The sequence below is a fragment of the Anopheles coluzzii genome, chromosome 2 (assembly GCF_943734685.1).
Source record: "Anopheles coluzzii chromosome 2, AcolN3, whole genome shotgun sequence".
Lineage (NCBI taxonomy): Eukaryota > Metazoa > Arthropoda > Insecta > Diptera > Culicidae > Anopheles > Anopheles coluzzii.
In genome coordinates, this window is record NC_064670.1 from 2,781,071 (window position 1) to 2,805,733 (window position 24,663).

General features: G+C 48.5%; 3 protein-coding genes across 8 annotated transcripts; 1 reads left to right on the forward strand and 2 right to left on the reverse strand.

Annotated features, from left to right (window-relative positions):
- Window positions 1-350: 350 nt before the first annotated feature.
- On the forward strand, window positions 351-1,551 carry LOC120950262 (actin-related protein 2/3 complex subunit 4). The gene is made up of 3 exons (XM_040368165.2): window positions 351-455; window positions 542-1,211; window positions 1,278-1,551. The coding sequence occupies exon 2, from the start codon at window positions 587-589 to the stop codon at window positions 1,091-1,093; it is 507 nt and encodes a 168-aa protein (XP_040224099.1). The 5' UTR covers window positions 351-455; window positions 542-586; the 3' UTR covers window positions 1,094-1,211; window positions 1,278-1,551.
- On the reverse strand, window positions 1,467-2,744 carry LOC120950261 (ubiquitin fusion degradation protein 1 homolog). The gene is made up of 2 exons (XM_040368162.2): window positions 2,609-2,744; window positions 1,467-2,538 (listed from the first exon to the last, which is right to left on the reverse strand). The coding sequence occupies exons 1-2, from the start codon at window positions 2,609-2,611 to the stop codon at window positions 1,630-1,632; spliced, it is 912 nt and encodes a 303-aa protein (XP_040224096.2). The 5' UTR covers window positions 2,612-2,744; the 3' UTR covers window positions 1,467-1,629.
- A 530-nt stretch (window positions 2,745-3,274) lies between these two features.
- LOC120948213 (bicaudal D-related protein homolog) lies at window positions 3,275-24,456 on the reverse strand. 6 transcript variants are annotated; one of them, XM_040364320.2, is made up of 5 exons: window positions 24,066-24,456; window positions 15,043-15,259; window positions 5,251-5,998; window positions 4,897-5,180; window positions 3,275-4,816 (listed from the first exon to the last, which is right to left on the reverse strand). In XM_040364320.2, exons 2-5 carry the CDS (start codon window positions 15,220-15,222, stop codon window positions 4,400-4,402), a joined length of 1,629 nt encoding a protein of 542 aa, XP_040220254.2. In that variant the 5' UTR covers window positions 15,223-15,259; window positions 24,066-24,456; the 3' UTR covers window positions 3,275-4,399. The 6 variants fall into 6 exon arrangements, with proteins under 6 accessions (XP_040220254.2, XP_040220251.2, XP_040220255.2 ...); XM_040364317.2 differs by having other exon boundaries at window positions 15,043-15,947; XM_040364321.2 differs by having other exon boundaries at window positions 24,006-24,456.
- Between the last annotated feature and the right edge of the window lie 207 nt (window positions 24,457-24,663).

The window sequence follows — 24,663 nt, forward strand, 5'->3', positions numbered from 1 at the left end:
TTTTGTGACATACCTGACCGCCAGTCCAGAGATTCATGATCAATATTCGTTTAGTGTATCTGGAACAATAGCAAGATAAAATTATGCGGTATTGACTATTGATTGTAATAATCCTTTACCTTAAGCCCATCACTTCTAGATCGTATCGAGATGTACTTTTGTTTAATCCCCTTTTTCAGATACCATTTTTTTGGCTTTCTGTCGCTCTTGATAGTTTAATTGAAATTGATAAACGAAGCAGAAAGATTCATCAAACAATTTCCGAACGGAATGCACTGAATGTGATCTAAACTGTGCGGCCGCAAGAACGTTTTATCACAAAATAAACGTCATGTCCACCATCAACATGAGCGCGTCCTGTTGTGAGAAACGCTGTCAAACGGAGCTGTCATCCGCCGAACACACACGCACACACTGACGCATACTGTGTATTTTTTATCTGGGCGGGTGTGCAAGTAAGGAAAATAAGGCCGATAAACACCAACTCTCTGAATCATCATTATTTGGTGTTTTCCACCATTTTCCCTAACCATTTTCCCAGGAAAACTCCCAACGGAGTGTGAAAACGACGCAGAAAGCCGAAAAAATGGCCGCAACACTAAAGCCCTACCTGACCGCGGTGCGTCACACCCTCACGGCGGCAATGTGTCTGAGCAACTTCTCGTCCCAGGTCGTCGAACGGCACAACAAACCTGAGGTGGAGGTCCGCAGCAGCAAGGAGCTGCTGCTGACCCCGGTGGTGATATCGCGCAACGAGAAGGAGCGCGTACTGATCGAGACGAGCGTCAACTCGGTGCGCATCAGCATCGCCGTCAAGCAGGCGGACGAGATTGAGAAGATCCTCTGCCACAAGTTCACCCGGTTCATGATGATGCGGGCGGAAAACTTCATCATCCTGCGGCGGAAACCGATCGACGGGTACGACATAAGCTTTCTCATCACGAACTTCCACACCGAGCAGATGTACAAGCACAAGCTGGTGGACTTTGTGATTCACTTCATGGAAGAGATTGACAAGGAAATTAGCGAGATGAAGCTGGCCGTCAATGCCCGTGCGCGCATCTGTTCGGAGGAGTTCCTGAAGCGGTTCTAAAGACGCGCTGGCAGGCGGTTGTTTACATTCCTGCCGCTCCGTGCATGTCTTCTCTCTTTGTTTCTTTTTCATTTTTTTCGTTTCTTGCAAAGATGTTCAGCTGTTCCATTAAGAAAAGGTAAAATTACTTAACCAATTTCGACTCATTTAACTCACGAGACTGATATTCTTTCTTCCGTTACAGCATTTTTCGTTTCCGCCGCACACTAGCCAAAAGTATTTAGAGAACACGCGGCAACGAAACGTAGTGTAAGCGAAAATCTGTATTAGTCCATTCGGATTCCGGCGGATTCAAGCGAAGCGTATTACGTGAAGGGTCTCTGCACCTCGCGCGTCTTAAACACCAGTCGAGACAAATGAGCGCCGTAAGTCATTGAGTTCAGTAATTTTATCTACCACAGAAATTTATATGATCAGTTGTGAAGAAACGGAAATATAAGGTTTATAACACACACACACACGAACATTTGCCATAGTTAACGCTCAGCTTGGACAGTTCTTCGTACAGCTGCTACTGAAGGAGATCATGCCCAGCTCTATTTGCGGTTCTTCTTCAGATTGAAGCCTTCGCCCTGGAACTCCTGGAATTTACTGTCCTCCAGCTTCGACTCAAGTTGGTCCGTTTTCCTCACACTGCGATCAAACCGTAGTAAACCGTAAGGATGATCGTAGTCGGGAATGCCTCGCACGTAGGTCTGTCGTTGCGCCGCCGGTACATCGTTCGTGCCGTTGTCTTTCTTCTTTTTTCCATCCAACCTGGTACCCTCTCCCTTGAACGCTACGAACCCGGTCGGCTCGGGCATCAGCTCCGTCGGATCGATCGTCATCGGTTCTTCCTCCTTTTCCTTTCGCTCCGGTTCCGTGTACCCGACCGGTGGGGCGAACTCGACGTTCATATCACATTCGATGATTGTAACCGCTGGACCGGGCTTCGTTTCCAGCACCGACAGCTCGTACGTCGTGTTGTTGTACTTTATCGCAATCAGATCGCCCGTCGTGAGGCATGCGAAGTTTCGTAAACAGTTCTCCAGCACCGCCTTCGGGTTCGTGATGTCCAGGAACTCGACGCTCTGCGGCTGGAACTTGGAATACGTTGCCACCGGGATGGAGACGCTCTCGATCTCCACAATATCGCCCTGGTCCAGGGCCAGATTGTGCATCATCCAGTAGGGCATGTAGATTTTGCCTTCGTCCGCCACAAACTCCAGCACACCCGCGTGTGTACTGCGGTTGATCGAGCCGTTCGTGATCTTGAACAACATCGGATACACCACGTTCAACCGGGTCAGCTGGTCCAGCGCCGACGGTGGCATAATGATCTTGCCTCCATTCTCCACATCCTGTCGCTCGTTGCCTGGCAGCATCGATACCGAGTAGCATTTGTACGTCGTGTTGAACGGACGGGAATGGTCCGGGAACATCATGTTGAAGCCGTTGAACTGGAACTACAACAGCGGCTATTAGCATACACGTTGCGACATTTTATATTGCGAAGATCTTGTGCTTTACACTTACCATGCTGCTTTGATTGGTATTAGCTTAGGTATTAGGTATTAGAAGTGTGATGAAATTGTAGCGACTTTGTTCCGTTTTTCGCAAGACGATGACGATGTTTGTTTGTGTTGTTTATATTGAGTTCTGGTGAAATGTCAAATCGTCAACAGTTCGGGGAAACTGACGTCAAATACGCCAGATGGCGCTGCGTTCATTGAACGAAGCAACACGTACGCAGCCACTTATTTAAAATTGCCGGTAAAATTGTACAACATGCATATCACAGCCCAATATTTTTTAATAATCAATAGTATCGTCGATTTGAAATGTACAAACCTTTGGCAATAACGCGCGAACGAACCTTTGTCGATATCATTCAGATCGATCATCGCAAGCGTGATTTGTTATTTTAAACTGAACTTATTTGAATAATTAGACTAATATTTGAGTTTTTAGTTAATAACATAACATTCCGTAAATAACTAGTTGTTTGGTGTTTTGGCTTATAGAGACTTTGGGCAGATCTGCATCATTCGTCGTTCTCCATGAATAAGCCTTAATTATGATTCCAAATTTCTCAACGAACATCTAAACCCATGTTTAAGCATGAAAGTGATATAACCTACCTGTTCAGTAACATTTCTTTAAAACAAAGCAAGTACTAACACCCATACAAACACATAAATATCTCATTTTAAAAATTGTTAAATTATTCTTCACATTTAGCTGCAATAAGAGTATATACAAAATATTATTCATTGTCCTGCTGCGCCTCCGCTGCATTGCCACCGACTCCAGTTCTAGCGACAGCTTTCAACGCTCGTAGAAAAAGTTATATTATACTACTTTCCATTCCATTCCCAGTTGCTACAGTGGAACGCCAACGCTATCCCGAATCACTCTGAATCTTTCTACTTAGTGTACATAGTATGCGCCACGTTAGTAACTCTCACTTGTTATCTATCGCGTAGTAAAGCAGCTCTCGCGTGTATATCACTTGCGTTCGAACGAAAAGGCCACCGTTTGTGTGTGTTTTTTTTTATTTATTTGCCGTGGATTTCAACTTGTGTGTGTTTGTTTTTGCTTTTACCAATTCGCGTGCACCGGTTTGTCTGCATTTTCCAATTCCTATCACATTTGCGCAGCGTACTACTTCCTTGCAATTGAAAACCAAACCCGACGCGCTACACACCGTCCCGGGGCACTAGAATCTCTTGGGCCTGCTCCTCCCTTTTTCGCGATATGATACGTTAACGATAAGATTTGGTTAGCGACACATAAAGGTGTTAATCAGGGGTAAATTAAGAATACCGCTTTGCCTACGTCAAATGAATAAAATTAAAATTACTCTAAACTGTCGCCCAGCCGTGTTTCTTGCTGGCTGCGCTCATTCACGTACACCTTTGACTCGACTCCGTGTCTCCATCCAGCTAGATATTACGTGAGCTAACACACCCATTCGCCCACGTGGCAAAAACATTCCAAACAAGAAACATCAACAAAACCGCCACAAGACACGCGCGTACCCCATCGATCCAGGTGGGTCGAAGGCGAGAGGTTGTATTGGCGAGGCAGTTATGGAAAGCACCGTACTTATTCCAAACTTCTTGAGGGGGAAGGGAAGAGAGGATCGCCTCTTCCGCCGTCTCCTCAGTTTGGCTGCAGGTGGTTTCTAATCGAGGTACGATCGGATACGCGTCCAAAGCTAGTCGTGCTTTACCATCATAAGTTAAATGCATCAGTGAACCTTAACATTCGCTTGGATGCTTTCCCGATCTACTGTGCCCTTTACGTCAGCCGACCGCTCACGTTTCATCGGTGGTAGAACAGATCGAGGAGCCGGCTCTTGCGGCTACCGGTCGCCGAGGCGCCGGACGATTGCTGCGACTGCTGCTGGTGTTGCTGCGGCTTTGTACTGGACTCGATCAGCTTGTTCTTCATCTGCTCCTCGATCAGCTCGTGCATGTCGATCTGCCACTGTTCGAGCTGCTGCAGCAGCTCGACCTTCTGCTGGATCGCCTCCAGCAGCTGACTGTTGGCCTGCATCAGCTCCACCCGGTTCTTGGCCAGCTCCACCTCCGCCTTTGTACGTCGCTCGATAGCAGCGTCACGGTCCTTGCGGGCCTGCACGACCGTCTCGTCCTGGGCCAGGCTCGAATGGGACGCATCTTCCCGGGCCTGATTGCGCTCCTCGATCGTACTCTGCAGTTCCACTTCCCGCACCGACAGCTGGAAAGAACACAGCGAGAAGCATAGAAGAGGGTTAGTTCAACCTGCGCACTGTGGCACAAAGCAAACCGGCAGCTTACCTTGCTTTCCAGCTGCATAATGACGTCGTTCTTCTTCTTCAGCTCCTCCTCCTGCTCGATCAGCATCGATCGCGTCTGCTCGAACATCGTCTTGAACTGCATCGCGTCCAGGTTCATGATGGTGTGCACGAGCTCGTCGGCGACGGCGGACAGCATGCCGCGGCTAAACTTATCGTTCACGGTCATGCTAGCGCTGGTCGCTTCCGTCACCGAGTTCGGGGCCGCCATCGATACGGGCGCCATCGTGTTATCCAGCGACGAGAAGGACATGTCCGAATGGAGACCTAACGGCAAGGGAAAAAGATACAATTCAATAGATGTCCACCAGTGCTCGTGACGTGATGTGTCCCTTACCTGAATCGTCATCGTGATGCGTGCTGCGCAGTGTTTGGCATAGTGTCTTTAGCTGTTTGTACACCGACTGAGCCTCCTTCAGGACGAGATGACTCGCTTCGTCCTTCGATCCCGCACACTCCTCCTCGCCGTTCATCTCCTGCAGCAGCGAGGAGTGATGCTGCAGCTCGCCGTGCAGCGATCGCTGCGAATCGAACGACTCCAACCGCTCGCTCAGCGTTCCATTCTCGCGCTCCAACCGGTCGAGCGTCTGCACCGTCATCTGGTACTTGGTGTCCTGCTCCTTCGTGCTGCGCTCCAGGATGTGTATCCGCTCGGACGCTTCGTTGAGCGCGATCGACAGGTTCTCCCGCTCGCTCACCGTCATGTGGAGCCGGTTCTCCAGCTCGTTCTTCTTCTCCAGTATCAGGCGCAGCTCGTTCTTCAAGCTCTCCAGACTGCTGACGTGGTCCTGTATGCTGAGCGTTCGGCGATTGCACTGCTCCTTGATCTCCTGCAGCTGGGCCGTCAGCTGCTGCTCGGTCGCGTTCGACTTCTGCAGCTCGTTCGAGAGCCTCGTGTTCTGCGCCGTCAGCTCCTCGATCAGCATGTTCTTCTCGCGCTCCATCTGGCGCATGATCTGCTCCTGCGCTTCCAGCTTCTGCCGGAACTGCTTGATGTCGCCCTGCAGCTCCAGTATGATTGCCTCATTTTCGCTCGAGCTAATTTCCAGCTGTCGCTTTAGGATGTACTTTTCCTGCTCCAAGTTCTGTGCGGGGAAAGAAAGCGGGGAGGAAAATCGATGAGAAATTATTACACAAAAATTAGCTGCGAGGTCAGGTAGGTCAAAGAGACGACGAAGGTGAACCTTCGAACCTCCCACCTAAAAGTGGACCACCTGCGGAAGGTCACTCCACCTTGGCGCAAGTGGAGCAAGTGAACTAAGAGACCTCCCCCCGAGACGCGAAGGTAACGGTATCGACCACTAATTTATCGTTCTTGGCAGTTTGAGGCGTGCTACAGAAAATCTGCTAAATCTCTCCACCCTACCACTGTGCAGTGAGCTGGAGTACAAACGACACCTACGGCCCTACGCTCGACCCGTTCGCCCTCCAACCAATCACACATTATTAACCAACCTCCGGCTTGCCACCGGTGGCGACTAATTATGGCCGGAATGCGCGTCAGAATCGTGAAACGTCCGCCCGCGGGGTCCGCCAACCACTTTGACTTGGCGCGGAACTTGCCACTTTGAGACCCGTTCATCAGCCGGCACGAAAAGAACCATAAATTGTGTCTAACTAGCCACAACACGCCAGACGTTCGAGGTCACTTCTCGTACCTTAGAAAGGCAAACAATAGGCAAGGGGTTGAAAGAAGTAGGAAAAAAAAGCCACCACACACCACACCAAGCTGCAATTAGAACGACATAAATTCTTGGCTCGGGATTTATGGCTGGTAAAAAATAAATCATATCATTCGTCGGACACAATGCAATCCGGAATTCATCCGCTGGGCTCTATTAACGGTTTATCTTCCCAAAGAAAAAACAAAAAGCTCATTCCAACTGCAAACTGTGTTCGAAATCCCACCCAGAAACTAAAGTGCGCCCATCAAAGCAAGCGGCGTAAACACGGGGTAACGTGTGTGTGTGTGGGTGTGTTTTGCAAACATCTTAGCAGCTAGCAATTTGTCTTGCCGTTTTCACCCACAAACCCAGAAACTCTGACAACCTCCGACAACCTTCCTCACAACACACACACACACACACTTGCCATTCACAGGAGCCGGCACGAATCGGCGCCCCTGCCAAATTGGCCCGAAACCGTTCGAATGCGAGGCAAACGAAGCTGATTGACCATTCGAGGGCATGCCAGCTGCAAATTAGATCATTACACACATCGATTGCTGTGCGGAGATGGTCTCGATGGTGAGAAGCGATCGAGAAGGAAAAACACACCGATGAGCAAAACACTTTGACTCACACATACACACAAAACACAGTCGGCATCGATTTTTGCCAATTCGCGAAGCGTGAGTGTGTAAGCTGGCTGACGTTCAAGGGGAAAACTTTAATTAAGCCTAATTAGAACTTGCAAGCGCAAGCACTAGCCAGCCCAGGCGCCAGAGTTTGGCACGCGAGACTAAAATCCGTTTTACGATGCCATTTGAACGCGCAAGATGTTTGACATCGATCAACCCCAGTGTATCCGAAATCGATCGACCGTTATGCAATGTTATGGTGGCGTAGGGACAAAGGGTTTCAAAGCGGACCTGCAGACGCAACCATATTGGCTACCGTATGGCACCGGTGGGCTTGATTGGCTCGAAACGTTGACGAAATCTTAATATCGTATTCTTCACGCCACGACACGCTCATAAAAGACCGACAACGATCGCAATTGGAATTGGATGTTCGATTCAGTGTGAGATGATCGGATCGCGTATGTTTCGAAGCCATTTTTTTTTTTTTGGGCAGTTTGGACACGCTCGTGTGTGAGGTGGAATTTGAAATGGTAATGTAAAAGCATCATCAAACTTCCAACACCACAACCACAATCGCATATCAATCAACAGATGACGCTTATGTCGAGAGCCACGCCTGTTCCAGCGCCTACCCGTCCATCCGTCGACTAAAGTGTGGAAACTTATTGAACCTGCTTTCGAGTCGCGTTTTGACCGCAATGACCATCCACGAAACTCAACAAGCAAGCAAGCAGGCAAGCAAAAAATGGAAACAGTTCGCGTTTGAGTCATCACCGTCGTTCCGTTGGTTCGGTTTTACGGATCACAAGGCCCACCACCACCCCGGGGGTGGTTAACGTCATCGGACGTTTGTTAAAATTGGCACGTTTGCGTGGGTGCCGCTTGCTGGTCGAGCTTGCCTTCCGGCCTGTCCGTCCAACGGGTAAGACATTGTAGTAAACCCTCCCCCAAAACGCGACCGATTTGCGTGTTGTTGCTGCGGAGCGGTTGTAGGTCGTTAAACGCTTCTTAGCTCTGGAAGGAATGTTGTTTGTGAATTTCTAGAACGATTAAGAATTCCGTATCGATCGTTAGCGATGGCTTGATGACTTTGTTTTTCATGAATTTATTAAAACTAAGGGGTTCAATGTTTTGGGCGTCTGGTTTATATTGCTTCCATTCCTTTTTTCGTGAAAACAACTATAAATTTGAAAAGTAAATTAATGCTTTGGTTTGTTTTTGAACAGTTCACCGACGAGCTAGTGGACGTGAAAGTTGTACACTCCTACCACGTGATCATGGTTCGGCAATGTAAAAATACACACACTTCTTTCTTTCCAACCGCTGCATACATAATCGTTGCTGGCAACCTTCTCTCCTTCCCCGGGCGGCCTCCAACAACCAGCTGTTAAAACATTTATCCTCCTCGGTCGGTCGGTCGGTCGCGGAAAGGTTTGCAAGGAAGGCTTTGTGTACGCATAACGATAACAGCGTACATAGCCCTCCCCCCCGGGCCGCATGGCCGACTGTGCGTCAAGAACGACGCGTGTTATCGCGTAAGCTCCGTTGCTCCGGCCAGCACACACACAGGAGACACATAATAATGATTCCGTTGCACATGATAAACAATCAGCCCGCGCTGATGCTAATCGCGATCGGTTGATCGCACACCAGCGACCGGCTGCAGCGTTGTGGTGGCTCGCCGGAGGGGAATGGGGAAGTCCCGACAGCTTAGACAGACAGAACAGTAGCGCATAGTGCCACTCATTTGTGTTTTGTGTGTTGTGTGTGTTTGCGGGTCTTTTTAATTGTTCAATTTTGCGCGGATTATAACTACCCTACTAGCACCAGGCAGGCAGGGTGGTTGGGGTGGTAGGCTTTTCGGTGCGTGTTATGCAATTCCCATGTACCAAGCTGCTTGGAGCAGGTTGCAGGTGCCCGGGGGGGGGGGGGGGGGGGTATAGCGTTGCAGCCGAACCGAGGACGAGGCCTCTCGCAGCGACCTCAATCGGTTCGGAGCGTGCCGCGCGTTGTGGCGGAGCGCACGGCGGCGAATGAGGTTTCGAGGTGTTTGGAATTGAGTTGTTTCAAGATGCTTCACGATGCGGGGAATAGTTTTAGCAAATCGGGGATTAATTATTACCACGCGTTGCTTTGGCCACCTTTTTTCCCACTCCAACTCCGGCTCCGTTAGCAATGCCGTTGCGCTGTGGAAATGGTAGAACGCACGATTTACGGTGTTCTCACTTTCGCTTTTCTTCCCGCTCACCGAAACCTGCTAGCTGTAAAACGACACGCAAACTTGCCACAGGCCCAGCCCGTCCCTAAAGGTAAAGAACCTACCACTGCGAGGGGTTTCTCGTGTTTCCTGCCCTTCTTTGGTTTGTTTTCCTTCACTTACACCGCCTTGTTGGTTGGGAAATGTCACCGAAATGTAACACCAACAACCGGTACACAACACAGCTAACGCTGTTTAACGGCAAATCGAGGCTATTAAATCGCTTCTACCCGTTGTATACGGTAGCGAGCCAACGCGCAAACGTGTGCGCGGTTGTTTAAAACCATCAAAACCTGCCGTTATGATGATGATGATGATGCTCGTGACGACGATCGTTTTGTTGTTTGGTACCGTGGGGCGGTGGCAAATACGCAAGCACCCATGGATGTGCGTTTGCGGAGACATTAGAAGAATAATGGTAAATTGCTCCCGTTACGGATCACGAGCGTAGGAACTAGACTGGAAACAATGTCAAATAAAACACGTCGTTAGTGCGCAGGTTTGACACTCCACAAAAGGACATTCCCAATGGAAAGTGATGCAGAAAAAGCGTGCAGCTTTCTACGCATTTCAAGCGCAGCGTTGAACCGAGGGGGAGAAAAGGTCACAATGAAATAGAGGAGTCCTATGATGACCTACATTATTTTGAAGCTACATGTCACAGATGACGCGCCTTGGAAAATGTTCCATGACTATTTTCGAAAAATAAACTATGATTTCATCATGTTTGTCAACATGTACATTTCTGGCACTTTCCATACCAAGCGTATCTTGGTAATTTATTTGTACCAAAACGCACCCAACAACCCCCTCAATAAATAAACAATCATCTCTTTCTTAATCCCAATCCGCCAGCCCGATTTGGGTGTGCTAAAAACTAATTGTCACCCATTCGTGTCCAGCCGGAAACATACAATAAGCTTGCCCGCACACACCTCAACAGTAAGCTCATCTGAAAAAGCTTCTCATGGTCGTGATGGTGCTACTTTTGAAGATTTATCTTTATGGGTAGCGAACCTTCCCAAACACGGCACAGTGCTACTTGGGCGAGTTCTTGGGCGACTTGGGATTAGATCACTGGAATGGATGAGAATCTGAAAAGTAGTCAATCTGATCACCGTCAACAAGCTCGCCGACACCACTCAGCGCACCGTTTCATTGTGTCTTACAAAACAAAGACTTTATCTGACCAACTTCAAGTGGTCGGCTGGTCCACGTCGTTTCCCAGACGGTGCGATTCATTTGTGACCGATGCTTAAGCATGGAAGCACGCACAAAATCAAACACACCTTAGCCGCGATTGAAGAAACAAATCGGCGCTTATCTCGTTTGGAGGTGCATTAATCTAAAGTACCAAATCCCAATCTTCAAGCCCAATCCGGGCCCATGGTGACTCCGAAAGCCCATTTTCTATGACGTGCGTTTTAGCAGAGTGAGAGATAGCACAGATAAAAGGTTTCATCTACACAACTCTACTCACACGCACACACAGACCTCTTGGCAGCCCTTACTTGCGCCACTTTGGCTTGCAACGAGAATGTGACACGAATGCGAAGGAACGCCCTTCAACCGTACGGCGCCAGAGTACGGCCAACCGTTCCGGTGTTCGTTCTTTTGCTGCTGCTGCTACTGCTCTCCCTTCCCCCCTTTTCGAAACCTTCGAAACTAAATTGGAGAACTAACCATGAACCCAGCCGGAGGTGGCAATGTTTCCCCCTTCCACATTTCGGGCCATTGGGAATCGCCAACAGGCGGCGGGTGCGTGAGTCACTGCTCAGCGTCACACCAAGGTCAACCTGTGCGGCAAAAAGGCACCACCACCACCAGGCTTCACTCCTTTCGCGTTTGCGAGCGGGCTTTAACAGGACAGACTGCCCGCCCGTCCGCACTGTAATTATGGATTCAATGTCAATGCTATCAATCATTCAAGCCATTCGGCGGTTGCTCCCGAAACCGCAAGCACACACACACAAAAAAGCGAAGAAGAACAATTAAAAATTCAAACAACACCCAGAAGGGAACGAACGCTTAGAACCGTTTGGCGTTTTCCAAACAATGGATACTCATTTGCGCCTATCTATTGTAATGTTTTGCTTGCGTTCTAATTGTATGCGGGTTCACAGTGACTCAAACAAGGTTTGATTTCAAAAAGTCCCCAACACTCCACCACTAATTCCACCGTGCGTTCGTCACTTAACCGTGCGTTGCGATCGTTCCGTACGATCCTCACCGTATGAGTCAGCGGGCGCGTGCGCTGCTCACTCGATGAGGTCAACCTCCTGCATCCTGGTGGAGCCCGACGGCCTCGACTGCATTGAGCGATTCTCCCCCTTCTCAAACAATTGTTTGACTTTTCGCCTGCCCGAATGCTTTGCAAAGATCCCTTTCGTAATGCGCGATCGTTTCTTGGGCGTGCAAATAATCATCGCTCACTCGCGAATGTCTCACTCGCAGCGACCCGTTTTGCATTTGCATAATAATTTCTGTAAATACTCAAAACACACTGTGTGCGTGCGGGTGCGCTCGCCGAGCAGATGAAGTCATGTGAAATTGCGCTCACTTTGTCATGGAGTGTTCGAGAGCATCCGATGATTCCTTTGGTTGCGCTTTTAGTTGTATTGTTCGATCGTATTATCCAGTGCTAAGGCACGGAGAGTGTTGCAGCATAGTCGCATTGAAAAGCGGCAACAGTAATGTGCCGTGAAGTGGCTTCGTTAACGCCGCAACTCTAATTACAGGCGCTCGCTCGGTGCGCGCTTTTGCTCTAAGTATACAGTCGGCACACAGCCTTCCATAAAGGTTTATGTACGTCCGTATACAAACCATGCACCACCCCCTCACAGGACCTCAATGCAACGGCGGCAATGGTAAGTCTGAATTATTTAGCCTAATGACTCAATGGCGCATAACGTCATCCACCGATCGATCCAGCGTCAAGCGGATCCTTCACGATTTCAATTCGGTTCCACATTTACCACCGTCTTCTCGTTTTGGTGACCAGTAGTACCCATCTCCGCCTCCCTGTTTTAAGTGTGACCACCCTCGTAACGGACACCCCTGCTCGCACATAATAGTTAAGCACTAGCGGAATTAGAAACGACACGTTCACACATACTCAGCAGGCAGCTACACCAGCTGTCCAACCGGCCCAAGCTGATTCGGTGGGGTACGTTTCTCGCTTCGACGGTGCAATTTATCGATTTACTGCATTTACTGTGGCCTCGCCCAAAGCAGCGGGACATTTGCTCGATCGGAGCACCCGGGAGAGTTGGCGTAATTCGCGGATTACCTTTAATTCCACCCCACTTCTCACAAATACACATGCGGCAGCAAACACGGCCGAGTGTGAGTTTATTTATTTGTACAATCTTCTCGGGCTTCCTTGGGCATGGCCATTCGCGGGTCTGCTTCGCGGGCCTGCTACATAAGCCGCTGCTAGCCTTGTCGGATTTGTAACGATCGATCGGGTAAGCGGGCGAGGAAGGCTGATCTCACCCGTGCTCAGCAGCAGCGTCACCAGTGTACGGGCACTGAATGCTAAGCATGTCCCGTATGATTGATTCCATTCGCTATTCCAGTTCCCCTTTACTTACTTCGGTCCAAAGTGTAACGTTCGTAATTAAACTCCGACTCGCTTACGTGTAATACCTTCCAATGGATGAAGTTGTCTGGAACGTACTCCACAGAAGCCCAATACTGCGTCATCGGACGGATGGTTTCGGGGGTTGTTTAATTAAATTATCCATTACAAGTCGGGTAGGCCACATGGCATCGCTAGACCAGACATGCACCGTTGATAACATGTGCCACTGTGCACCACTGCAACGTGACCCATGTCTCGACGGTCTTAGCGAACGAGCCCCCCATTTCCCTTCGAACGGGTGGCGTGTGTGTGAATGATCGCCGATGAAAAAGGTCACACACTGTTCACCCACATTGCCCTCCACAAACCACGATTTGACAGCAGCCGACGAGACAAGATCCACGTTTCGCGAATTACGGCCGCGCGTATTCTTCGCAGTAAAACCAGTTCCAAAGACATGCTTTGGCTTCGCTCTGCGATCGACCGCATAGGAACCGCAAGTAGGTGGATTGTATGTGGCCGTTTTGTGTTTTCTCTACACCCACATCGACCGTGTGTCACGATAAAGTAATTCAATACAGAGTCCCGGGATTCTGTTGACCACGCCACAGAGTAACGAGGCTGCCTGCTGATTGCGGATATGCGACCGTTCGTTCCTTTCACTTTGCAGAACTTGCATGGAAAAGGGCTCTCTTTGTACTGTTTTAGAAGGGTGGCGTGGCGTTCTTTATTTTATTCACTGTGCTGCCTCTGCGAGCAAAAACACTCACAAATACAGCTTCCATTGCAACTGCTATTAGCAGGGTTTCGCACAAAATGTTTTAAATCTTTGGACCCACATTTAACAGCGCCCAAACGTGGTATTTCCAGCATAAGGCACAACGGTCATGTTTAGCTTCGAAGCTGTGTGAGATGGTTGATTTTGCTCAAGGGCAACGTGTTTGGAGCGCAAACAACCCCGATTTGATCTACATAGCTCGGGCGGTTTATTATGAAAGGGGTAACCGCAGCTCGCCGAGAGCTCCGGTCGACGATCGGTCGGTCGGTCGGTCGGGGACAGCTTTAGCGATGGAGGAAATCATAATTTATAGAAATACGGTGTTATTGATTAAACCCATTACTGAAGAAGCGACATTTCACGATTTACATTAGCAGAGGACCTTCGCAACTGGACCACTTTCGGAGTGACGTTCGTCAGCAGAGATTTGGAATGTGAGAATTGAGTATGTGAGTTTTATTCAAATTAAGGTGTGAATGCTGCGAGAATGTCGGCGAGAAGGCTATAAGCGAGATTTCAACGTACATAAAAGATAAACTGAAACCAGGCATTGCTCTAAATAGTACAATCGTGGAGATCTTTATATGTATATCTGAAGGACCTAGTAATTCGGTATGCTCTTCGAAATCTTTTTGTCGCTATAGTTCACTTTCGTGAACATCTTGAAGTTCAAGATCACTAGATCTTCAATGTGTGACGAAGATTCTCGAACGATATTGCAAACTACTATTACAACTCTAATCTGCAATTAACCATAAAGATATTCTGGTGTGACATGTAAATGATCCTCTGGATATCATATTACCTGACCTTGTAGGTTGATATGAACAATAACCTGACCTTAGATGTCTCCGGTCTGGATTCGGAGCAAATTGTTTGATGCATCTCTTTCTCTAGTTCATGAATTTCTAGTATCAGAATCAGTATCACAGTGGGTATAAGATAGAAGAGCCCGTCTGCCCATGTGTCTACTCCAATAAACAATCCAATAGATAGATGATTCATATCGATCCACAGGGACAGTGGGTGTAACGATCAGGAAACCCTCATAGACATCGACATCTACTCTTACTTGAAATGAAGTGCACTGTGAAGTGCCCTACTCTCTTCTATTTTAAGCCTAATCCAACCTATTGAGTTACCCATTGTGTTATATAAATAACCCAACAACGTCTCCCTCACCCTCTTTACCCCTGCCCAGCCACTTACCTCAACCTTTGCCGAGTAGTCATCGATCAGCTTTTCCTGGTTCTTCTTCAGCTCCTCGTTCTTCTCGAGCAGTGCCTTACCGAGCTCGGCGGCCAGCAGCAGATCGGCCTCCTTTTGGTGCAGCTGCGCCCACACGTCCTTTTCCATGACCTGGCCGCTGTCGGGTGGCCTGGTTTCCATCTCTAGGATGTAGTCCTCGAGGGTGGGCTTCAATTTGCTGTGCGCATCCATGTGCGGATATGAAATTGACGATGGGTGTGAGCTTACGATTAGAGGCCACTCTTGGGAGGAGTCGGCGAGAGTGAGTCACAATGTCTCTAACTCCCCCTCTCTTTCTCTCTCTCTCTCTCTCTCTGTTTTAGCTTAGGTTCAGAAAGTTGGTCAGCAACGTACAAAGCGATAGAATGATGGTTAGAGAGAAGGAGCTTAGTAGTAGTGGTGTAGTAGTTTAGGTAGCGCGTAGTAGGTTTTAGGCGATGAGGAATAGTACAAGTTTTAGCGTATGGACACAGACGACGACGACGACAACGATGACGGGTTAGCTGTGCGCACGATTTGCCTATTATAATCCTTAGATGATCGATGAACGATTGGGTTAGCGTGCCGTTTGGGGACAGCATGAAGCATCTTCTAGTACACAACACTGATTCTGCACAACTTTTTACACTCTTCTCTTCTTGCGGGCACCGTTCGTCTCTTTGCGTACCGCCGGTACTCGGTTACGTTACATCTGGCGCTGCGAGGCCACCGGGCACTGCACTGCACTCGGTTGCACACTTCGCATCATCGAATCCATGCGTCATAACGGTTCACTCGCATCAAACACGAGGGCAGGCTCAAGGAATGGTCCAAAACTCTGCCCGCCACCAGCAAACAAGGGACGCAGTCGCGTTTGCACACCACAGCTGCATCGGACGCATAAAGAGGGTTTGCACAAGAAAAAGGGTAATGTTTAATCAAACTCGTATCGTACTACAGTATAAATCCATCCCAAACACACACACCACACACACTCGATAACGTATGGATCGAGACTTATCTTACAGGACAAATGATAAATTTATGATAAAATATTGCTGATAATGACGAGGGAAAATAGGGAAAATCCACCCCCTGCTCGATAAGCCAAAGCCTCCCGCCGTGCGGAGTGTAAGATAATGAAGGAAAGGCCTCAACCGTCTCGAGTGCAAACTTATCTACAGTTGGTAGCATTCACGCGCGCACACACACACACACACAAACCACACCCTGTTCATTAAATTAAAAAAAAAGAAGCCAGCCAGAAAAGACGAATAGTCGAAATTAAAGCACACTTGGTTCATTTTGTATAATTTTGCTCGCATGAATAATGTATCTTTTCACTGCGCGGCACATAAAATCGCCCCAAACCCTATTTGCACGACTCCGCTGCCGGTTTTTCTTCCCTCATTTCGCTTCATGACTTATGAATCGGTAGAATCAATCACTGAGCGAGCAAATCGTTTCGGTGTATTAAAAGCAAAATACGGCTTTACCACTTTACCCGGCCTGAATGGAAAAAGGCACAAGAAAGCTTTCGGAGTTGAGAGAAGAAAGTTCGACCCAAACGCACACCCCACAGGGCCGCCGGCCGAATGTCATTCGGCGCTTTTTATTCCAATGAACTTAACCTTCGCCCAGGGAGAAAACCCGCTCCACCTTCTCTGCCCCATGCTCACGACCCCATCGAAAAAGGCATCTCAAAGGCATCGGAAAAGCGATACCGCACGGTTACAGCGCCTTTATTCAAAACTATTCCGAGAGCCGATCCACTACGCAAGCAAGAAAAGCACTTTCCGAAAAAAAAGAGAAAAATCACACCCATTTACAACGAGAGAATGCGGTGTGTAAATTGGCGTCGGCGTGCCAGATGAGTTTGGCTGCTTCTTTTTTTTTGTTACCTTTGCTACCATACTCACCTAATGCTTCAATCACTGTCCGAAACCTTAAAGCGCATCGGTTCGGTTCCGAATGGCAAAAATTGAAAGCTGCTTTTTGGTTGTTGTTTTTTCACCCAATCCCCCATATTTCTCTTTCGCTCACACACACCCCGTGCCGCCACGGAATCGGAAGCTCGGGAGAAGAATGGTGGTCAAACGCGTGGCCGCAAGGGTGAGCACGGGGTGTGTTTTTTCAACAATAACGATCCAGCGTCGGCGGAAGCTCAAAAAGCCCCCCTTTGCAAAATCACAAGAGTAAAAGTGCTTCCTTCCGTGAACATCTCTTTTTTGCTGCTGCTGTTGCTGAATTCTTCAAGCGCGCGCAGCAAGACACAAAAAAAGTGGTGATCAAAGCCCCAAGGAGGAGGAAAAAATGACTTCAGCAGATGCTGTGACACCCGCCGAACATAAGGCTTTTCCCCCATCTCTTCTGTCTTCGTGATCGTGATCGTCGGTCGATCATGAACGGCATGGAGCAAACACATTGTTGTGTTGCACCAGTGAGTCAGCACAAAGGAAGTCGTTTGTAAATCGTTCATACCCTTTCAATCCCCCTCTAAACCCTCTACCAGGGGGCAGGGCTTCATCGTTACGGGTCTGTCTAACGGTGATTGTCGAACGTTTTGGTGGCCACGATGCTGGGACGGGTGGTTAGGTGCCCACCGTTTGGTGGATCTTGGTGGAAGTCTCTTTTTGCTCCATCGCTTGTGAAATCGATACAAACACCACACAACAACAACAACAGCAACAAAAAACGGAGTAATTCAATTGAACTCGCCTTACCTAACGGTGTTAGGGGTAAATGCACCAGGCCGCGGTTGGCTATGGTATTTATCAAATTAAGAGCCGAGGAGGGCAACACAAAAAACACACTGTAACCGCGAATACCACGATGAATCATCGCTCTGTTGGACCCCTGGATCTCGGATTTAGGATTATTTCTCAGTAGATCACCCACAATTTCCATGCTCCAGATTTGCCGGGCCATCGGGTTGTACGGTGGGCAAATTAAGCAAAACACTTCTTTAACTGTAACCCAACCCCCTTCAATCGAAACGCACACCGTTTGGAGGCTGTTGTGTAATTCTTGCCGGTGCCACACTAAACTCACCAAACCGAAACGCTAATTGGGCTAATTGTAAGTCAGGGAGGCAGCGAGGCAATAGCCAAACGGACCCACAAATTGACAGTTTACACTGAAATGAATAGAATTTTCTAATAGCATTTCAACAGTGCCGATTGGAATAACGATAATGTAATGCCTCGCTAAAGGGGCAGAGTTTAGCGATGATTTGCTACATTATATGTTTTTGCACACAAAAGGTAGCTTTATTGGAGGTACAATTTGCTGATCCTCACACTGCCACACACACACGCGCGCAAAGCCCAAACGCACAATCGAACAATCATAAAGATTTTATCAGCGCTTTATTGTTGGAAATTTGCAAAAGTAATGATCGTTAGGAGGAAAAAAGGGGGGAAAACAGTAAACAAACTCAAGATGTTACGCCAACCTCGCGATGATCACCTTTATATAATAATGTATGTGTGTGTGTGTGTGTTTGGTTTGATGGTTCATTTACCAACACAGAAAGCAGAAAGAAAGCGAGTTGGTAAATGTAAATTAAATCTGCTTATAATTCTGCTTACATTAAACCTAGTAAGAAAAAGGGCTCGTTTCTCTTTCCAACAACAGTCTCCGGCCTCCGCCCGCGCCCAAACAGGAAATGTGCGTAAGGATCGGTCGACCTTATCGTCGTGGTCGCCGAAACGAATGTTCAAGCGTTTACCGTTTGTCTTCACTGCCACACGCGCTCACATGGCTTCATTTGCGGCGTGAAGCGTAATGGTAGAAAAATCAGCACCAAGCACCCCAAAAACCACCACCGGAAGCAGGGGGGTTTTATGAAGCTTTAGCCCGAAAGCATTGACTGAAAGGTGCGAACAGGGTGGAAGGTAGGAAGGTAGGGGGGAAACAAAAATACTTTTAAAATAAAATAACAATAACAACGATACGGTTAAGCGCGAAATAAATACCGTATGCCCTCTCATCGCGCGGACTTCACGGTGCATGGCGCACACGCTTGCCCACCAAAGCCTCACATTCCCCTATATCTCTGTGTGTGTATGAGTGATGTGTTGTTTTCTTCTCGCCCACTCGCCGCTCTTGGATTTCACCCGCGCCGCGGCGAAGACAGTCTGCCCGCACGGGGGTGAGGTCTTCGGATGACTCAACTGGTTGCCTTTTATTTATAGGTGAACCAATCCGGGGTAGTTCCGCTTTGGCGTTTCTGCGACGCGCGTACCAACTTTCGCCCCGGCACCGTATGACGTTCGGAACGAATCACATTGGCACACACAAACACATACACACCTCGGGTCTCTAAACCATAGGGATGATGTTGGATCGATGCAGTGGAGGATAAAAAAAGGTGACAACAAATGAGTTCTAGCACATGCTGAGTCAGTCCGTCAGTTGACACGATAAGGGAGAGACAACATTTCATACGATTACCCTGTATCGTTGTCGTGTTTGAAGCGCGCAACTAGACGACAAACGCATGCTTACATACACACCACCCACCGTCACAACCTTGTTGCACTTTATCTTATCATGTGCGCGGCGTGACACGAGATAAGCGCGAGCACCACTTCTGATACATTCAATAAATGGCTCTTGAACAGCAGTAAAGTACCTTCTCGTAGTTGTAGCAAAATGTTTGTTTTCCCTTTTTTTTGCTCTCCCATTTCATTTCGTTCTCGCGGGGGCCAACAACACTTAATCGATCAAATGCGACGTAGTTCAATGTCACTGAAATATGACTACACTTGCACGAACGACTCAACAGTGTTGATGATTAAGTAATGGAAAGCACCCATCCAATCCCTCCCCGCGGGGGGGCAAGCACCACCCAAACGATGACCACGAAAGCGAAAACAGATCTCATCAGCCCGATTGGTACGCCTGCTTGACCGCATGGGGACAAAGATCCATATCGAACGATCGATGCATGACTGCCGCTTGCTTTAAAAAGCTCCCATCCGGCACAAAAAAGCACACTACTGGATCGATGCATTCTAATGCTTCGATGGCACCCGGTTCCCGGTGAGCCATTTGAACGATTATTTCCGGGACAAATAATTTATTTGCCATTTTAATGGCCAGCCGGCACGCCCGGCTGCTGATGGGTATTGTCGTTTGGGTGGCTCGTTTACTAATACGATTGCACGTGGAAGTGAATTTAAGACTCATTTTTTTCTCTTTTCGGGCAGGCTTCAAAAATCGATCCCCACTGCACTGCAAACACGCTCCGTTTGGGCCGGACAAAGGTGACCTAGTTTCGGTGCCTACCGTTTCCAGGACCTGGCCGGGAAAAATGGCACAAACCAGCGGGAAAGGCTTGGCACCCATCTGCACCCTCTCCAATTCAACACTGCTGCCACAGGACCTCCGTTTGCTGAGAGAGGGAGAGAGCGAGTTGTGCGCAAGTTCTCGCTTGAACTGCCGCATGAAATCGAAACTTTATTTTGCCACTTAAAAGGGAAGTGATAAAGACGAATGATCAAACCTCCAATATTGAAGCGCGTTTGGTGAAGCTTGAAATACAGCGGGCGGTACAAAACAACACACCGAAAAAAAAGAAGCAAAAGCTCACCGTCGAACGTCCTCCCCCAAGCGTCAAAGTCAATTTCCCTCAATGAAAAACCTTCGGCCTGAAATTCGATTGTCCGCTGTGGTTGCGCTTCGGGCGGGGTCAGCGTTATGGCCCAGCTGGGAAGGGGAATTTGTAGATTGGTTACAGCCCCAAAATGCTGACCTCAAACCCAGTTAAGCGGGTGAGATCGGCTCGGCAGCACCAAAGCAGCAGGTGACACCACCACCCAACAAACAAGCTTCGCTTCAATCAAGCTTTGAAAACGTGCAAAGTGCAAAGTATCGAGCGAGCAGAATGAAACCCCGCCACAGTGGTGATTGATTTTTACTTTCAACTGCAAATGCAGCCAGTTTTCCTTTCGTTAATTTGGCTTTTACTCTGGCCGCAGCTCATCACACACAATGGTTGTGTTAATTTACCTCATCTTTCACCTTATCCACATTCTCTCTCTGTCGAGCTGCGGTGAAACAAACGCCTGCACCTAACGCTTATTTATTTATACGAACCCATATTTCTCTATTGCCACCCAGTTGGATGTTTTCTTCTTCGTTTCTTTTTACTTCGGTTTTAATTTCGGAGGTGTTCAATAAATTGCTCATCAATATTTGATAACAAAAAAACAGAAGAGCCAACGACGGGTTTTTACTAATGTTGCGTGGAATAAAATATCGTTTCCGCCCCTTCACATCGCGGGCCGTCGTTGATTAATTTGCCTTTGCCAGTGTTTAGTGACAATCGGTCGGTTTATTTAGACTAGGAAAACCGCTACCTGGGTGCACCGTGGATGCGTGTTTCAAAAAAAAAAACAACTGGGGTTTATAACCCTCTTTACCCCTCCACTGCTGGCCTGTTTCGATCAGCAGAGGCCAAGGACGACACCCGAGGCACACGGACCACATGCGGCCATCGTCCAGTAATGCCCTCGAAAACGTCAAACCCATCCCAATTGGGGCCATGTTTCGTGACCACACACGCACGAAGAAGCAAAGGCATGAACATTTCATCGCCACGCACACGTAACACCGAGACGTCTCAGCTTGCTTGGCTGACGACGATGGGTGAGAAGCTTTCGCCTTCGCATTTTCGAAAGCGATGCACCCTTCGATGCAAGTCATCCTCCTCCCTCTTTCCCTCTCAGTCGGCGTGGCGTGAAATGTACCACAACTCCACTGACGTCTCACTGATTCCCTTTTGCTTTCCCAATCTCTGCGGTTTGGTTTTCGTCATTTTTCATCAATAGCAGCGGAGAGAAAGAAAACAATCTCATCCATTTTCCATGCCAAATAACGTGTCGGTGTGTGTGTGTGTGTGGGATTGCTACTACTAATTTCATCTCATCAACAAAGACCACCGTTTCGTTCCCGTTTGCACCTTGGTGTATCCATTGTGGTGCATACAACGCTTCAAGCGCGATAGCGCGACGAATGCAATTCACGCTCATTCAATCACGTTCTTGCGAGCTCTTCCAACGTGTTTACAAAACCCCGTGGCGCGTATTTACCCAAACCGAAAAGTGCACCCGTAGCCGAAGCGTGCTTCAAGCCACCAAATTAAAGCTCTCCAATCTGAATTGGGGATGCACTTGCAACTGCGATGGCACACACTTTGGCGTACTTTACACCTTTACGGCTAGCGTAAAGGGTTGTTGGCGAAATGGATCGAAGTAGGCGGGTTCGCCGTTTGCATCACGCGGTCTTTAATAATCCATCCGACAGTAGTGTCCACCCGTAGTGGATGGGTGTCTGTTTGTAGTGTTTTTTGTATTGTTGTTTTTGTTTGCTTATTGTGCACTGGCCAATTCATTAAAGGGCGCCAAACACGCCAACGGACTTCTTGCGGAACAGTTGTGGTTGTTGTGTTTGCTCGCCCTCGCTCGGCTCCCTTTTTCGTGTTGCAGGAAATTCCCTTTAGTAAGAAACACACACACACAATGAAACAGCAACTGTACGTGGGCAGTAAATGTAGCTTTTGCATGTTTGCACGAGGTTCTGTTTGTTTGCCCTTCCAAGCCCTCCCTCCCCCTCAACTACTTCTCCTGTTCGTGTGGCGAATGAATTTATCGATCAAATGTTGTTTCCACCAAACGGAAGGCCGCCTATCGCGTTGCGTTGGGCCCGTACGGTTGCTCCAGCGCTTTTCCAGCCACTTCGTTGCATGAACCCCAAACACACACACACCGATCATCAAACGTTCAAAAAGGATACGTGTTTGTATGTGTGTGTGTGTTGTTGTATTCCATTCCAGCACTAGACTCCTCTCTTTGCAGGCATTTAATTTCTCCGCAAAGCCATTTTTGGACATTTGCGTTTGTTGCGTTTTTGTTCCGTTTTTGAGCCGTTCTTTAGCCGCGGTGTAAAGCGGCGGGGGTGAAGTGAATTTTCCTTTTTTGTTTTTTTCATACCATCACCCCTTTTACCCACCCCACCCCGCACAAACACGCGTGCACGTTCGTTTCACAATCGATTTTCGGGTTCACTGTATTTTCCTCGCGCGCTTGCAATTTTCTTACCCCCCAGGACGAGGGGAAGGGGGGCTAGTTTTGCACAAAAGAAGAAGAAGAAAACAACACCCCCGTTGCTCGATCGTTACATGCTGAAGCAAGCGCGTATGGGCGTATGTGTGAAAGAAGGAGGGCCGTATTGTGTTTGCAGGTTGGTCACTTCCTTTTTTCGCGCTGCTGATGTTTTGCTGCTATTGCTGCTAATCTATTTAATTGGCCCTCGCGCCGAACGATTGAGAAAACAGCAGCAGCAGCAACCACCACCATTTCTTCCAATCCGTGGTGCCCCATGCGGAGGGCGGGAAGGGAAAATTGCGTGCGTGCGCGAACCGTCGGCAACAATAAACCACGCGAAAGAGCCACGCCGATGAGGACGCAACGCGAAGGAAAGAAAGCGAAAGAAAAGGCTTGTGCTTAAAAGCTTCAAACTATCGAACACAAGACAGGCGCGTTTTTGGGGTGCTGCTGCTGGTGGTGGTGGTGGTGGAGTTGCGCGTCCGGCCCGTGATCTTCGCAGCCTCTCGCTGAGATCCGCCGCAACGCTGTTGGGGCTGCGAGTTTATCACACAAACAGAAGTAGGTCGCGCAATCGACGAATAAAAAAAACTCGATCACAAAACGTTATACTTATGGCACGTATATACACACTCAAACACACACACACACATACACAAGACACACACAGAGACACAGACAATTCGAGCAGACAAGCACAACGGAATGATCGACGACACAGGGCGAATCGACGCATAGCGAATGGAAAGATGGCGTTTTGCATAGAAAGACGTGAAGGAAGGAAGGATCGATTTAGCAGGAAATGATGAGCGTTATTATTTTTTGTTTGGTTACATTTCGCCGCCACTGACGCTGCATGTTATTGAAACCAGCAAACAACCATTCTCAAATCACCTTAAATGTTCCGTTTTCTACGACGGGCGGCTGTATCTCGACGGCAGGGGGCACAAAACACGAGATGCCCTCGTATATTCTACACACACACAGCACACACAGACACACACACACACACAGTCAGTTAGGCACACGGCTCCTTGGTAACGGGCGGGACACAACGCCCGACACAACACTCGCACGGAACTGCTGCGCAAACTTGCGCCGCTGCAAACGGGGGATGAAGAAACCAGCAGCGAACAAACTATACCCCTCCGGTATGACTAACCACACACGCGCGCACACCACACCGCTGGCAACAGCAATAACAACAGTACCGAAACACCTCTCGACGAGGCTTCCAACGTGCTTCGGCCAAAGTCTACTCTGATACTGAGAACGGAGAAAATCGTCCACAACACGCAAAGCCCCACACTGGGGGTTGGTTTTCCCCCCTACCCGTTGCTATTCACACGAAGCCGCCGCAGGTGAGAGAGAACTAGCGGCTGAGCGGTGAGCATACAGGTGAGAGCGAATGCCAAGCGCCGGGGGTATTTTTGTGGACTTCTTGGAACGCTTGCTAGCTTCAGACGGAAGAGAGAGAGAGAAAGAGAGAGAG

Excerpts from the sequence above, each read along its gene's own strand:
- LOC120950262 (XM_040368165.2), top strand. The coding sequence starts at position 587 with ATGGCCGCAACACTAAAGCCCTACCTGACCGCGGTGCGTCACACCCTC.
- LOC120948213 (XM_040364317.2), bottom strand. The coding sequence starts at position 15,273 with ATGGATGCGCACAGCAAATTGAAGCCCACCCTCGAGGACTACATCCTA. Across the intron at positions 5,999-15,042 it reads ACTACTCGGCAAAGGTTGAG|AACTTGGAGCAGGAAAAGTA; the intron begins GTAAGTGGCTGG and ends TTCCCCGCACAG. Across the intron at positions 4,817-4,896 it reads TTATGCAGCTGGAAAGCAAG|CTGTCGGTGCGGGAAGTGGA; the intron begins GTAAGCTGCCGG and ends TGTTCTTTCCAG.